This window comes from Leucopleurus acutus (assembly GCF_964270905.1).
Source record: "Leucopleurus acutus genome assembly, chromosome: 15".
Taxonomy (NCBI): domain Eukaryota; kingdom Metazoa; phylum Chordata; class Mammalia; order Artiodactyla; family Delphinidae; genus Leucopleurus; species Leucopleurus acutus.
Genome location: NC_139157.1, coordinates 41036805 through 41050201, shown reverse-complemented (window position 1 = coordinate 41050201; position 13397 = coordinate 41036805). Strand labels below are relative to the sequence as shown.

General features: G+C 40.6%; 1 protein-coding gene across 1 annotated transcript; it reads right to left on the bottom strand.

Moving 5' to 3' along the window:
* Positions 1-1526: 1526 nt before the first annotated feature.
* On the bottom strand, positions 1527-2582 carry LOC309971895 (glycerol-3-phosphate dehydrogenase 1-like protein; the record flags this gene model as incomplete). Its single annotated transcript, XM_082855316.1, has 1 exon — positions 1527-2582. The coding sequence occupies one exon, from the start codon at positions 2580-2582 to the stop codon at positions 1527-1529; it is 1056 nt and encodes a 351-aa protein (XP_082711442.1).
* Positions 2583-13397: the final 10815 nt, after the last annotated feature.

Below are 13397 nucleotides of genomic sequence, written 5' to 3'. Positions count from 1 at the left end.
CATGTGTTTCGGTGAAGTTGACATTCACTTACTCGTACATATACTTGAGCTGTCCTAAGGTCACCTCAGCCAGGAACAGTGTACCTTGGAAAGGTTTTCTTGCCAAAAGAAATCTCCATAATCTTATATGTCTGGGACTTGCTGGGTTAAATAAACAGGTTCCACTAACAAACTAACATACATTCTACCCCTTCAAGAGGGGTGTACAGATGCAGCTTTTCCCAAACTCAGTGGACCTTTGGAGGGAACACCGGAACCACCACTGGGTCCCAGGACACTCATTTCCTATGGAACATGGTTTGAGAAATGCCAATGTCAATCTAAAGTAAATTTTCTAAAGTAGTGGTTCTCAAATTGTAATGAACACACAGAAGACATGTCAAAGCATAGATACAAGATCCCACTTCAGAGGTCTGGATTGGGACCTGGGAACATGCATTTCTAAGAGACTCCAGGTGAAGCTGATGGAGAGAGGTCCACACTTTGAATGGTATCCTTCTAGATAAGGACCCACACAAACCTCAGCTGCAGGAAGCCCGACTATGGCCTCAGTAAAGGCTGTGTATCCTACAGCCAATTAGTAGGAGGTCAAACCAGCCCAGTGATTTCTGAGCAGGTCCTGGCACCTTGGTAGGGGGAGGACCACTGGGCTTGACTCTGGCTCTGCCCCTACTCACCAGGCAACCAGGCATAGTGACTGCATCTTAAATGATGAATAATAGCGGCCCCCTTTCAGGGGATCTGTGAGGCTCAAAGGAAATGTTTGCACAAAAGTACTACCTGACAAAAAGCATCATACAAGTGTCATTAATCAGAAGAATGTTTCAGTCACAGCAGGAAAATCCCAGATGAGTTTTCTGTCTTCTGCTACTGCTGAGCCTTTATGAAAGTACATTCTGGTAGCTAATGAAGAGAAAAGAGGCTAAAAATGCAGAAAACTGTAGTAAGAGGAATATATATAAGTGGATTACCTATTAAAAATATGTAATTGTTTAAAATAATAAATCAACCCACGATCGAAGTAGTTAATTATGCTGGCTCTGAGATAGTATTTAGAAGTTACAGTATATTGATCTTTGAACCCACTCACTCTGCCACTCTACCATGTTAATGCTGGTTAAATTTTAACCTCAAGAGAATGAGAAAAAAAATACCTTCACTGAGATACATATGAATTAGATCCAAAACTTTTAGCTGCGATAGTTCCAATCTTATAAGCTACCACAGTGGGAAAATTTCAAAAGTAAGTTTTAAAAAGGGCCTTTAATTTTGGTTGATAGCAACATCCACAAAATGAGAAAGGAACACACGCTCACACGTTCACATATGTGCATCTAGTTGTTGCCCAGTAACATCTTAGCCAATGAACTTCATCTCACAATTCAAAAATGAACATGTAAAAATTCATAGTATCCATGATGGGGTTATGATGCTGCAAACATCTTGTTGGCAAGTCCCAGTTTCCACTGAATCCAAATGATTGATCGGAAGGGCAGGCCTTTCCCTGACATGTTGCATAATTCACTTTATATATGCTCCGGATGGCTCTGGAGACAAGACAACATCTCCTGAACGGGCCTACCTTCGTAGCAGATCTGGTACACTGCAGTGAACAGTGGAAACTTGTCCAGCAGCCCCTTCTGTTTGAGGATGCGGTACACCTCAGCGGAAGTCTGAGGTCCTTGCAGCTTCTGCCCATTCAGCATCTCCCTCTCCAATTCTTCAATGGTCCTTCCGGCCCTGGCAAAGGCCTCTGCTACCTTGCGGTTCCGACCCCCATAGCAGGTGGTGATCAGGTCGGCTATGCCGCAGCTCTCCAGAAAGGTGGCCATGGACACCTGGCCCTTGCAGAAGATCCTGGTGAAGGCGATCATTTCCATGAGCCCCAGGCGGATGACGGCAGCTTTGGTGTTGTCGCCCCAGCGGAGGCCGTCGCAGAACCCAGCTCCCACAGCCACAGTGTTCTTCAGGGCACCACAAAGTTCAACAGTGTCTGCATCATCAACCACCGTAATTCGAAAATTTGGAGTCTGCAGAAGTTCTTTGAAGAGAAGGCCATTCTCTGTTACCTTGCTGCCGATGGTGGTCTCACAGAACTTCCCAGCAGCCACCTCATTGGCAGTGTTGGCTCCCATGAGCACACTGATGTCAATGCCCATCTTCTCTCGGATGATGTCGGAAATGAGCTTCAACCCCTCGGGACCCTCCTCTATGCCCTTGATGAGGCTGATGCCCAGCGCGCCCTTGGGCACTTTCCCAGAGATCTCGTCACAGATCCTGTGAATGAACTGGTGGGGGAAGACAAACACCAGCAGGTCTGCATCCCACACAGTCTCACTGAGGTTCGGGATAGCAACCACATTTTCTGGCAGCTTGTGTCCAGGGAGATATTTTACATTTTCATGGTCATTATTTATGATGTCTGTCAGTTTTCTCCCATTAACTGTTTCTTCAAAGACCCACATCTTGACCATGGAGGCAAACTTCTCAAGTTTCTTGACATTATTACCAATTATTTTTGCAACAGCTGAGCCCCAGTTCCCCGAGCCCACGATGCACACTTTCAGGGGTGATGCTGCCATGGCCAGGCAGGAGCGCTGCAGCCTGGCTTGCACCTCCCCAGCCAGCAGGTCGCCTGTCTCCACCTGCTCGGCCCAGGCCTATTCACTTTCACCTAAAAGGTAACAGGATAGTAATATTGAAAGGAGTATCAACTAATAGGTACAGATAAAAATTAATAGTATTCTGTGGGGAGGGATAAATTAGGAGGTTGGGATTAACATAAACACACTACTATACATAAAATAGATGAAAAACAAGGACCTGCTGTATAGCACAGGGTACTATACTCAATATTTTATAATAACCTATAAGGGAAAAGAAACTGAAAAAGAATATATATATATATATATATCTGAATCACTCTGATGTACACCTGAAACTAACACAACATTGTAAATCGACTATACTTCAATGAAACAAAAAATTAATAGTATTCTACCTATAGTTCTTTCATTTTTTAATTATATTTATGAATAATTTGATGAAAAAATCAGCCATAAAGTTAGAATTCAAAGAACTTACTCTTTTAGAAGCATTTAACTTAAGGTAAATATGATTTAGCAATGGGTATTGATCTTCCCTTGGCCCTGGGGCATTTAAGACACTGTGCCCACATATATGAACATGAAACTGAAAAACTAACCACAGCTGTGGTGTTAGTGGCTTCTCCTCTTAGAAATTCTTTCTGATATTTTTGCACTCTTTCCAGATCTGTTGCTCCCTGGAGTCATGTTCCTGGATCCCTGGTAGCTCTTGGCTTTACTGGTCTGTTCCAGGTACTTGCCTTAGGGGCATTTGTTCTGATGATCAGTTTGGACAATTAACCTTCATCCCAACACTTCAGACAATATTTTGTTATTTACACATTACATTCATCATAGCAGTAGTTAAGAGATAAGTGTTCTTTACCCAGTAGACTGCTTTATTTTTAAACCTTTTTGCCTTCTTTCTTGGGGAAGTAGAGGGCATTTAAGAAGCATCCCTGGTATATACTGTGTTGGATCACTCTTATTTTTATATCCTGTCTTACATCTAGGTGAAATCTGTAGGTGTCTAAACATATCAGTGCTTTTTAAGAGGAGAATTAAATAGACATTCCCTTAAGGGGAATATTCAGCATATAATTAGAGACAAGGTATAAAGGGCAAATACTGCAGGGAGATATATGTGGGGTTCAATTCATCCTAAGATGTAAATGACTGATACCTGATCCTTTCCATAGTCACATGGGTGGTGATGAGTGGGGGCAGAAAGAAAGAGAGGTGGAAAGAGACAGAAACATACACACACACACACACACAGACACACACACACACAACAGAAAACGAGGATACTACATGTCTTTAGAAGAAATCTGGGGCAATGTGGAGCAGGAAGTTTGGGGTGGGGTGTGGAAGAGATGAACTCAAAGGCTGGGAAACTTCGTAAACTTTGCCTACTTCAAAATGGTGTCAGAAATCAGCTCTGCATAAAATGTAAATAAGTTTTCCATTGTCCTTCTTGTTACTTGCCTCCCTTGACCAAAATAATTGGAAGTTGATTGTACATGCAGATTTGGGAAGAAAACTCCGAAGATTCAAGTGTATAAAGAGCCAATAATCACCCCGTAATGTGGAATAGGCACTCACCGATCTTCATTTCCTTCCCCACCTCAGGCCCTACCTGCTTTTCCCTGTCGTAGTAAATGGCACGTCTAGACTTTGCAGTCATTGTGATTCCTGTATCTCCCTCAGACCCGGGGGGATGTGGGGTGGGCTCTGCCTTCTCATTACACAGTGTAAAACGCAAATTTGTTCCCAAAGCCTACAGGCCCTTCAGGATTTGGCTCCTGGCCAGTCCCTGACCTCATGTCCTTCTACTTGCTCTTCATACTCCAATTCCATTGACTCCCTGCTGTTCTTGGATCACACATTCATGCTCCACCTCATGGCCCTTGCGCATGGAGTTCTCTCTGCCCGTGGTGCTCTTTCCCTGGATATTCATCCTGTTCACTTCATTCAGGTTTCTGCCCACATATCACCATGTTAGAGAGGCCTTCCTTGGTCACGCTATCTAAAATATCACTTCCCATTACTCTCTGTCTGTTTATCCTGCTTATTTTTCCATTGGTGCATTTGCCGCCTAACATGATATATAGTTATTACATATCATTATATTATATATTTATATATGTATTGATATTGCATGTTTCCCCCACTAAATGTTGTTATATCTGTTTTCTTTATATCTCTTTCTTTTTTGTGGTCTCAAGATTTGTTAAGTGAATAAATAAGTGGACAAGCAAGACAGTGACTTTCTTGGAAAGTAGCCATAAGCTAGAACCATGTACAGTTAAAACAGCATTACGGTAAAGGCAAGGATAAATAGCAAGTAATTGCATTGCTTTCAGAGTGCCGGTTGTGGAAACTACTTATTGCCTAATCCTAGGTACTGCCAGCTGTTCCTGGCCTCCAAGCAGAGGTGTTACTACCTGGTGGGCCAGAGGCCAGAATCGGTAACTTGGTGCCTCCTGGGGGAAACTGACCCTCGCGTAGAAGGGAGATAACAGTAATCCGGGGAAGGTCTTTGCAACTTCTTGAACCACAGGTTTCTGATGAATAGCTTATGGAGCAGATGCTTTCTTGAGCAAGGGCAAAACACAAGCACTTAAAATAACAAAACAAAACCTGAAAGAAACAATAAGAAACAATGAGTACCCATTCTGAGGAATTGTGGGGAGGAAGGAGAAAAGTTTCAAGCCAGAAGTGCTATGGTGATTATCTTATAACTTGGCCTGATAACACAAACTGTGGTGGTGGCCTGTGGGGACATGCTCCAGTCTGGGCTATTTAGAACAATGGTAAGAATGCGTTAAAAATAGAAGAGATAGACTAATTACCTACTTGTGCAAGGTAAAACCATATGACCTTTGTAGACAGAGAAGTCCCTCTGCCTTTGTCAAGTAGAGAATAGACTTGAAATATACTGATATATATATTGTGTATTGAATTTGGGAGGCCATGAGTGGCCAGGCTCTTAGTATAGAGGGAAATGTGAATTTCAACCTCAAGATGAATTTATGGAACATGAGAGAGCTCAGCCACGGCAGCAATGAAAGAATTAGAAAATAAAATCCAGGAAGAACAAAATTCAAATTTGAGTCAACAGTTGTCTTCCAATTACAAAGCGTTCTTTTGTAGACAATAATGAACTGCTGTTTATCCCCTTGTCTTTGAAATCCCCGTTCTCATCTACCCTTGTGAAACTTACGCCCTTATTATAGAGCCGTTCCTCAAATATGTGATACTCTGCTGCCTGGAATGTCCTTCATTCCCCTTCATTAGCTCGTGAACCTTGTAAGGCCAACTGGCCCGAGGCAGGGGAACACAATCAGATTCACAGGTTGCATCAGACCGAAATTCTCCGGACCACCCAGTTCCAGAAACTGACCTGGAGACATTCTGGACTACCCAGTTCCAGGAACTGACCTGGGGACTTTGAACCCAGCCCAGCCTTCCCGCCTTTCGAGGGGCGGGACTAACGGTCCCCCAGGATACCCGAAAAGACCACCAAATAAGGAATACCCTGCGCCCTCCCAGATTCACCACACCCCTTTCCCTTCTTCCCCTATAAAATCTTGCCCAACCCTCGCCCTGGGTGCGACTTCTCTGGCCCCTTTCTCTCGGACCAGTGAACCCTGCCTGGGAGCGCTCCCTAATAAAGCTCACTTGTAGCTTTCCTCTGTTTCGCGGTGCGGTTTGTTAAGATCCGACCCGACCTTACAAAACTTACTTCCATTTCAAGGCAGACCCCTCCCCAACCCTTGTAGAAAGGCAAACCTTCCACATTCTTCTCTTCCATGGTACTGTAATTTGTTCACACCATCACTCTCCCATGTTGGTCTGCTGCAGTACTTTCAAGGCCTGTTCTGATAGCCTGAGTTTTCATAAATGCAGGCATTGTCTTATTTATTCCTGTCTTGTTTTGGCACAAACTAGATTTTTCAGCAGATTTCACCTTTTCTAAAAGATCTTTCCACTGCCCCAATTTTAAGGTGATATGTATCTCTGACCTTCTCTACTAATTACTAATATTTTGTTTATACTTCTCCTGATGTGTTTGTCACAGTCTGCCCGGCTCTAGAACTGCTTGAATTTGTATCTCTCTCCTTCAGAAGATGCGGGTTCCCTTGAGGGCAGGGACCATGTCTGATCTTATGTTCTCTGATGTGCCTAGCATAGTGGCTGGTCCATAGTGAATGCTCACAGTGTTTAAATTGTACTGAAGAGATGTAGACTTAGGCTTCCAAATGAAAACTTCTTATCCTTTAGATGAGAAATTGCCTGTCTGTGATGGCTGTTGATCATTGGTTTAGGTATCAAAATAGGATGTCTAGATTATTTCCTGAAGGTTATGTGATTAAAAATGGAATAGTTTCATATCTTTGAAATGGGAGGGATAGATATCATGACCTTGCACGTTAGCTTATTTTCTATTCAAAATCTAAGACCTTTCCCTGTACTTTCATAACTAATTTTTAAAATCATGTTTGCACTCTACCTTAATTGATCATTTAAGTGCTAATTCAAACACATGCAAAGTTCTATACAGAAGAGAAATTAAAGAGAAATTCACAAATGCCAAAAGCAATTATACAGGTTAGGCCACAAAAGACCATGGTGCATTCAAAATCAAAATCCTACCAGATCCAAAGGACTGAACTGCTAATAGTGGAATTTCAGACACATGGGGGATGGGTGTGATGGTGAGATTTGATCAGTCCTTCAGAGTGTACCATGGAGGCTAAATGCCTGCTATACACTGAACTAGTAGGAAGAAAATAAATCTTGACATTCTTTCCTTACATGAAACTAAAGTCCTTTCTTCAGAAGAAGGGACTCATACTTAAGCTATAAAAATGTAGAATAATCTATGGGGTCTTTTCTGCATTGCTGCTTGCTCTCTTTTTTACTTATGGTAAGGCACTTAGCCAATCTCACTTGATTGCATGACAGACTTTACTCCTCCATATAAATTAATTCAATTCTCTACTCTTTCATTCATTTTAATTTTAGACATAATATTATAACAGAACAGTTTTTTCTAACTGGAAGAAGATGAAATACAGGTTCTGTGTCTTTTGGGCCAGCAAGGAATTCCCTCCTATTTCTAATGTAGTGAATGGTTCTCTTGAAGCACAAAACAAGTCAAGGAAACTCTCCTTTTTGTTATTGTTTTTGAAAATCTTACTGAATCAATGTGGTTAAAGTTTTTGACTTTGTTTTGCAGATCACATAAATGAATTCCCCTCCCTCCCTCCAAGTCCCAGTTGGCACATATAGTTACTCTTTAAGATATTATATAGTTTGTCAGTAATTGAAGGGAATATCCAATATTTCTGGAGGGGAGAATGAGCATTGACTTTTTCTTTTAGTTCTTTCAAGTGCAAGTTTAAGAAATTTTAGTATTTGGGAAATATATCAACGATAAACCAGAGATTCCCCGAGGCCTGATTTACTTTAAAGATAGTATTTTTGTTTTTGCAAATAGTATATTCTAAATTCATTAGCTGGCAGAGAAGATATTGCAGAAATGGATTCATTTTGGAATTGCACTGTGAACTCATCATTCTGTAGATGGCTCTGTATATTAATTGATCTAAGTTAGACATTTTTACTAACAAAAGGACTGAGTTTCTTCAGGACTAAGCTAAATTGTAACTCAGATGCATTTCCGTGTTGCACCTTGCACCAAACAAAGCTCATGCATGTTGATGCTGATCCTTGGTTTATTCTGTAGCTTCCAAGAAAGTCTAAGAAGTATATATTTCTCAAATGCTTCATTACCTTTCGAGGATAGTCTGAATTCTTGTACTTCCCTTCTACTGAAGTTGCATTTGTTGGTCTTGGATTATCTGTCAAGAAGGATGGGAGAAAAAAAAATTGAATGTAAGCTTCATGAAGGCATAGGCCATCTTGCTTGTTGCCTTCCAAGTGTCTAGCATAGATTAAAGGATAAATAAGAATGTAATAATTGCTCATTAAATGAAAGAAAATCAGTGGTTTTCATGTTCAAAATCCCATTCTTTCTGTATGAGATGTCCCTTGCTGCTTTAGATCACAGTGATTAAGAACAAAGAGTTTTGGCATCAAGCAGGCCTGGATTAACTCTTGACTTTGGTCAAGTTAATAAATATTTCTCTAAACCTGAATCTTCTCATTTGAAAAGGTGATAAATGGGATGCTCTTTATAAAGCACTTTGTAGTGTTTGGAACATGATAAACTCATGATAGATGAGCTTTATTATGAATAGTAAAGTTTACAGGACATTTGCCTGTATTGACACATAGAAAAACCTACTTCAACTAAATAGAAAGCAACTCAATGCCATAGTTGTTGGGTTTTTGTTGTTTTCACTTGCTTTGTAATGAAAATGGAGGAGACCCTACTAGAGCCCAAGCTATATTTTATTCTTGAATTATATAGCCTGCCTGTGTGTGCCTGGATAGTTGAGGGTCTTATCAGGGGGTTATGTATATGAGGAATTATGTTGCTTCCTGGAAGGGCCATCATAACAGAAGAGATTTGAGGCACATTGCCTTAGTTAAAGTCAAATAAAAAGTGTTATTCTGGGTGTGTTGCCTCCAGTTGAGCAGTCAGCTCCCAGGCTGGGCTCTAGGGTGGAAACCTAAAATAAGAGTGAGCGAATAATAAAAGCTAAAAGTAAAAACTAAAAATACCATTTAATGAAAATCTCTTTTGATCTTTGAAAACATATCATCACTGTCATTGGTTCCAGCAGCAGTGATGGAGACAAGGGAGAAATGGCACCATCAGGAGGGCATAGGATGCCAGGATAGCCCAAACTAGCAACCACAATGAAGACATCTTCAATCTCCCTGACTCTTCCTGGCTACACTGTCAGTATATCTGCTTCTGCTTGTATGTTGCTAATGGGCATCTGTGGCCTAAGTACCAGTATAGCAGTGAGATAGCACAACAAAAGATGGAAATGTTGATTGCCAGCCACATAGTAACAGAGAACACTAGGTCAGATGTACAGAGATAGTACCTAAGGGACTCCTAGATAGATTAGTATGAAATTTGGGGAAAAAGAAGAGTTCCTACACTATTGTAAGTAAATACAGATAAAACAGAGTTTTGAGATTGGTAGGGTGACCTTATTTTTGCCTGTAAACTGTGAAGCATGACCTACCTGAAGAGGAAATAAGTAAATGTAAATTGTAACTTAAAAAAAACTCAGAAGACGATTTTGATTTGATAGTAATCCAGAGTTCTATGTTTCCTACATATCCTAAGAAAATGATTGATTATCCTAAACTAAATTGTTTTAGAAAAAAACAAAGACTAATATTTTAGGGATTTTCTCTGAATTTCTGATTTTGTTCCCTGGAATCAGTTACAAAATTCCTACTGAGAATTGTTCAATGAACATCTGATCTCCCACAATTAGTGTTGCTCTATATCTTCTTTGGGATCATCATAAGATGATGCTCATGAAGAATGAGTGGATTAAAAAACGTTGGTCCTACAGGAAGTGAAAAAAGGATCACATTATGCTGTGCTTTGTTTCTCCTCCCCAAGGTTTGGAAAATATGAGGGCATATGTCCTTTAGTTTCATTAGAGTTTTTCCATCAGTGAATATTTTTGGTATGATTAATCCTGAGTTTCATAGAGTTATAGGTTTTATTATGTTGATTTAATTCAATAGATCAGTGTATTTGGTGAGAGAGAAAGTTTGAGAATCTTTGTCTTACCCGAACTGATTGATCTTTGAATAGACTGACTGGAGTCACTTGTTTGTTTAACATATTGTAAGCACAATAACCACAAATCCTGATACACACACACATAGCTCTCAGATCTCTCTATCAATATATATGGAATGATAGATATAATTTTAGAAAGAAAGAACTGGTTATGCATATGATTTTAAAATTAAAAGTTGAAGATATAATTTTGAAAATTGAAGTTTACTGAAGAAAAACTAAGTGATGGAATTATTAAATTACACATAAATCTTTTTTTAGAAGACATACCACCTCCCCAAAGATCCTTCCAAACATTTCTTTCTCTCTCTTTTTATGTATATATAATATTAATGTCATAATTTTTAAAGTATGTATTTCAACTTTATAAAATATTCATTGTCTATAATCTATGAATGATTAGTTTAAAAATTAGAGGTTTAGATGCAAACAACAGAAACTGACTATGGATAATAGAAAAGTAATTTTTTTAGAAAGATATAAGGTATGTCTCAGAATTGATAGAAAAATATTGACAACATTTTCCTTATGATCCTCCTGGTGGAGTATCATGCTGTATCAGTTAACTGTTGCTGTGCAACAATCCATCTGAAACTTAATGATTTAAACAATGGGCATTTTGTTATTGGTCATGAAGTTTGTAAGTTGGTTGGATGATTTTTCCGAGCTAGGCCAGACTTGGCTGATATTAGCTAAGCTCACTCATGAATCTGCTGTCAGTTGGTGCATCTGTTCCTCCCTGAAATGTTTGGGAGCTAGTTGGCTACTGTCTACAGTGAGAATGATAACTAGGCCACCTGTCCCTCCAGTGGACTGGCCTAGGTTGTTATAGTAGCTAGGGAAGGACAGAGGGAAAGAGAGAGAGAGTGATTTGTATGATGTCTTGAGGTCTAGGTTCAAGATTGGCTTGCCATCACTTCTGCCACAATTCTTTGGCAGGATCAACTCAGCAGGGAAAATAGAATCCACTTCTTGATGGGAGGAGCTGCAAAGTCACATTGCAAAGGGTGTGGATAAAAGAGGTTGGGGAGAGAATTGGGGCCATTCTAGTAAAACACCCTTCTGCCTCCTCATCCCCAGGTCCCCAAAAGCTTTAGTCAATCATGCCATCAAACTTGAATTCCACAGTTTAAAGATCTAAATCAGATTCAAATATGGTTCATTAGATGTAGCTCCTTTTGATACAGAAACCTATGAACTGAAATGACAAGTTAACTACCTCCTACATACCTAACACAGAGATAGCAACAAGATAACTGCAGACAACACTCCTGTTAAATAAGAGAAGAACGGGAAGTACATAGCTGTCAGTGGTTTGCAGAAGTTCTGAATTCCAGCTGGAAACATGCTGCCAGGTCTTCCTCCCCTGGAGGCTGGGGATGTTGCTTGATTAGACCTGGGTTCTTCTCCCTGGGAGTGTCCTCTCAGCCACTTTGTCTCTGCTGCTTCTTATGAGTAGCACTGCAGTCCACCCTTTTTCATCACTTTTTGCTCTACTTGTTCATCCTTCCTTACCCATCACCCCCTGACCACCTCTGAAGAAACAGCTCATTTTGGCTAGCAGATTCACTTTTGTAGCCTGCTTCCTTCTACAGCAAGCTGAAGGCCAAGACCTCTTTACAGTTTGAACAGTCTATTCCTTTTAATCCAGGCTAGTGGTGTTTTCACAACTTTCTGATATGTCTATGAATTGAATAAAATTTCACTACATTGGACAAAACCCAAACATTCCACTTTCTCTAGCCTTGCTGCTACTTTGGGATGACTTCTGTAGAACCAACTCTGAAAATTCTGATCAGTTCTTTTTTTTTTTAAGTTAGAGGATCTATTAGGAACCACCTAATTCTTTCACAGACTTTAACACTTGATTTCACTTTTTCCCTCAGGCTAAGGAAACAGGTGATGAGAAACAGTTTTACTTTCCAACTCACTATGTTATGGTTCATGATATTTCCTCCAAATTCTGCCTTCAAACTGGTTAGTTATTTCTTTATCTTATCTTTTTTTCCTTTCCAGTGTCATATCACATGCAGCTAAAACACTTTAAACATTTTGCCTGGAGACTTCCTCAGTGAAATCCAAATGTTCATTGGATATGTTTTACATCTTCCATTAAGCCAGACAACTGTTTTGTCAACTGTCTTGCTACTCTGTAACAGAGGTCACCATAGTTTCATTCGCCAGTATAATTTCATCACCATTTTTCCAAATTTGCCAATAGTTTGCTATTTGTTTTTCAGGCTCTGCTTCTTACCAAGTCCCAAAGCCAATGGTATATGTCTTACGTTTTATTAAGGCAGCATCCCCTCCTAGGTATTAACTTCTATAGAGATGCTGAATAATAAACCACCCCTAAAGGTAGCACTAAAAGCTATAAGCACTCCATTATTGTTCCTGAGCCGATGGGTCAGCTTGGCAGATTTGATCTTAGCTGGGTTTGCTCAAGGGTGTGAGTCGCTCAGAATGGCTGGGGTTGCCTGAAATAGGATGTTTGGTTGCTTTTGGTTGATGGGGGCAACTCATTATCTGGCAGACTAGCATAGGATTGTTCTCATGGTACTGGACAGAGTTCTAAGAGAGAGAAAGTAGAAATATGTAAGAGCTTTGGAAGTCTGGGCTCAGAAGTGGCCCACTGACACTTCTGCCCTTTCTATCGGCCACATCAAATCATAAGGCCGGTCTAGATACCAGCAGTGGGGAAACAGATTTCATTTCTTTTTTTTTTTTTTTTGCGGTACGCGGGCCTCTCACTGTTGTGGCCTCTGCCGTTGCAGAGCACAGGCTCCAGACGGGCAGGTTCAGCGGCCACGGCTCACGGGCCTAGCCGCTCCACGGCATATGGGATCTTCCCAGACCGGGGCACGAACCCATGTCCCCTGCATCAGCAGGCGGACTCTCAACCACTGCGCCACCAGGGAAGCCCAGATTTCATTTCTTGTGAGAAAATTCAAAGTCATGTAGCAAAGTTATGGATAAAGAAAAGAGTAGAGAATTGAGGCCGTTTTTGTCATCAATTCACTACAATCTCAAACTCTGCGAAGTTGGTTTTCCTAGTGCAATAGAGA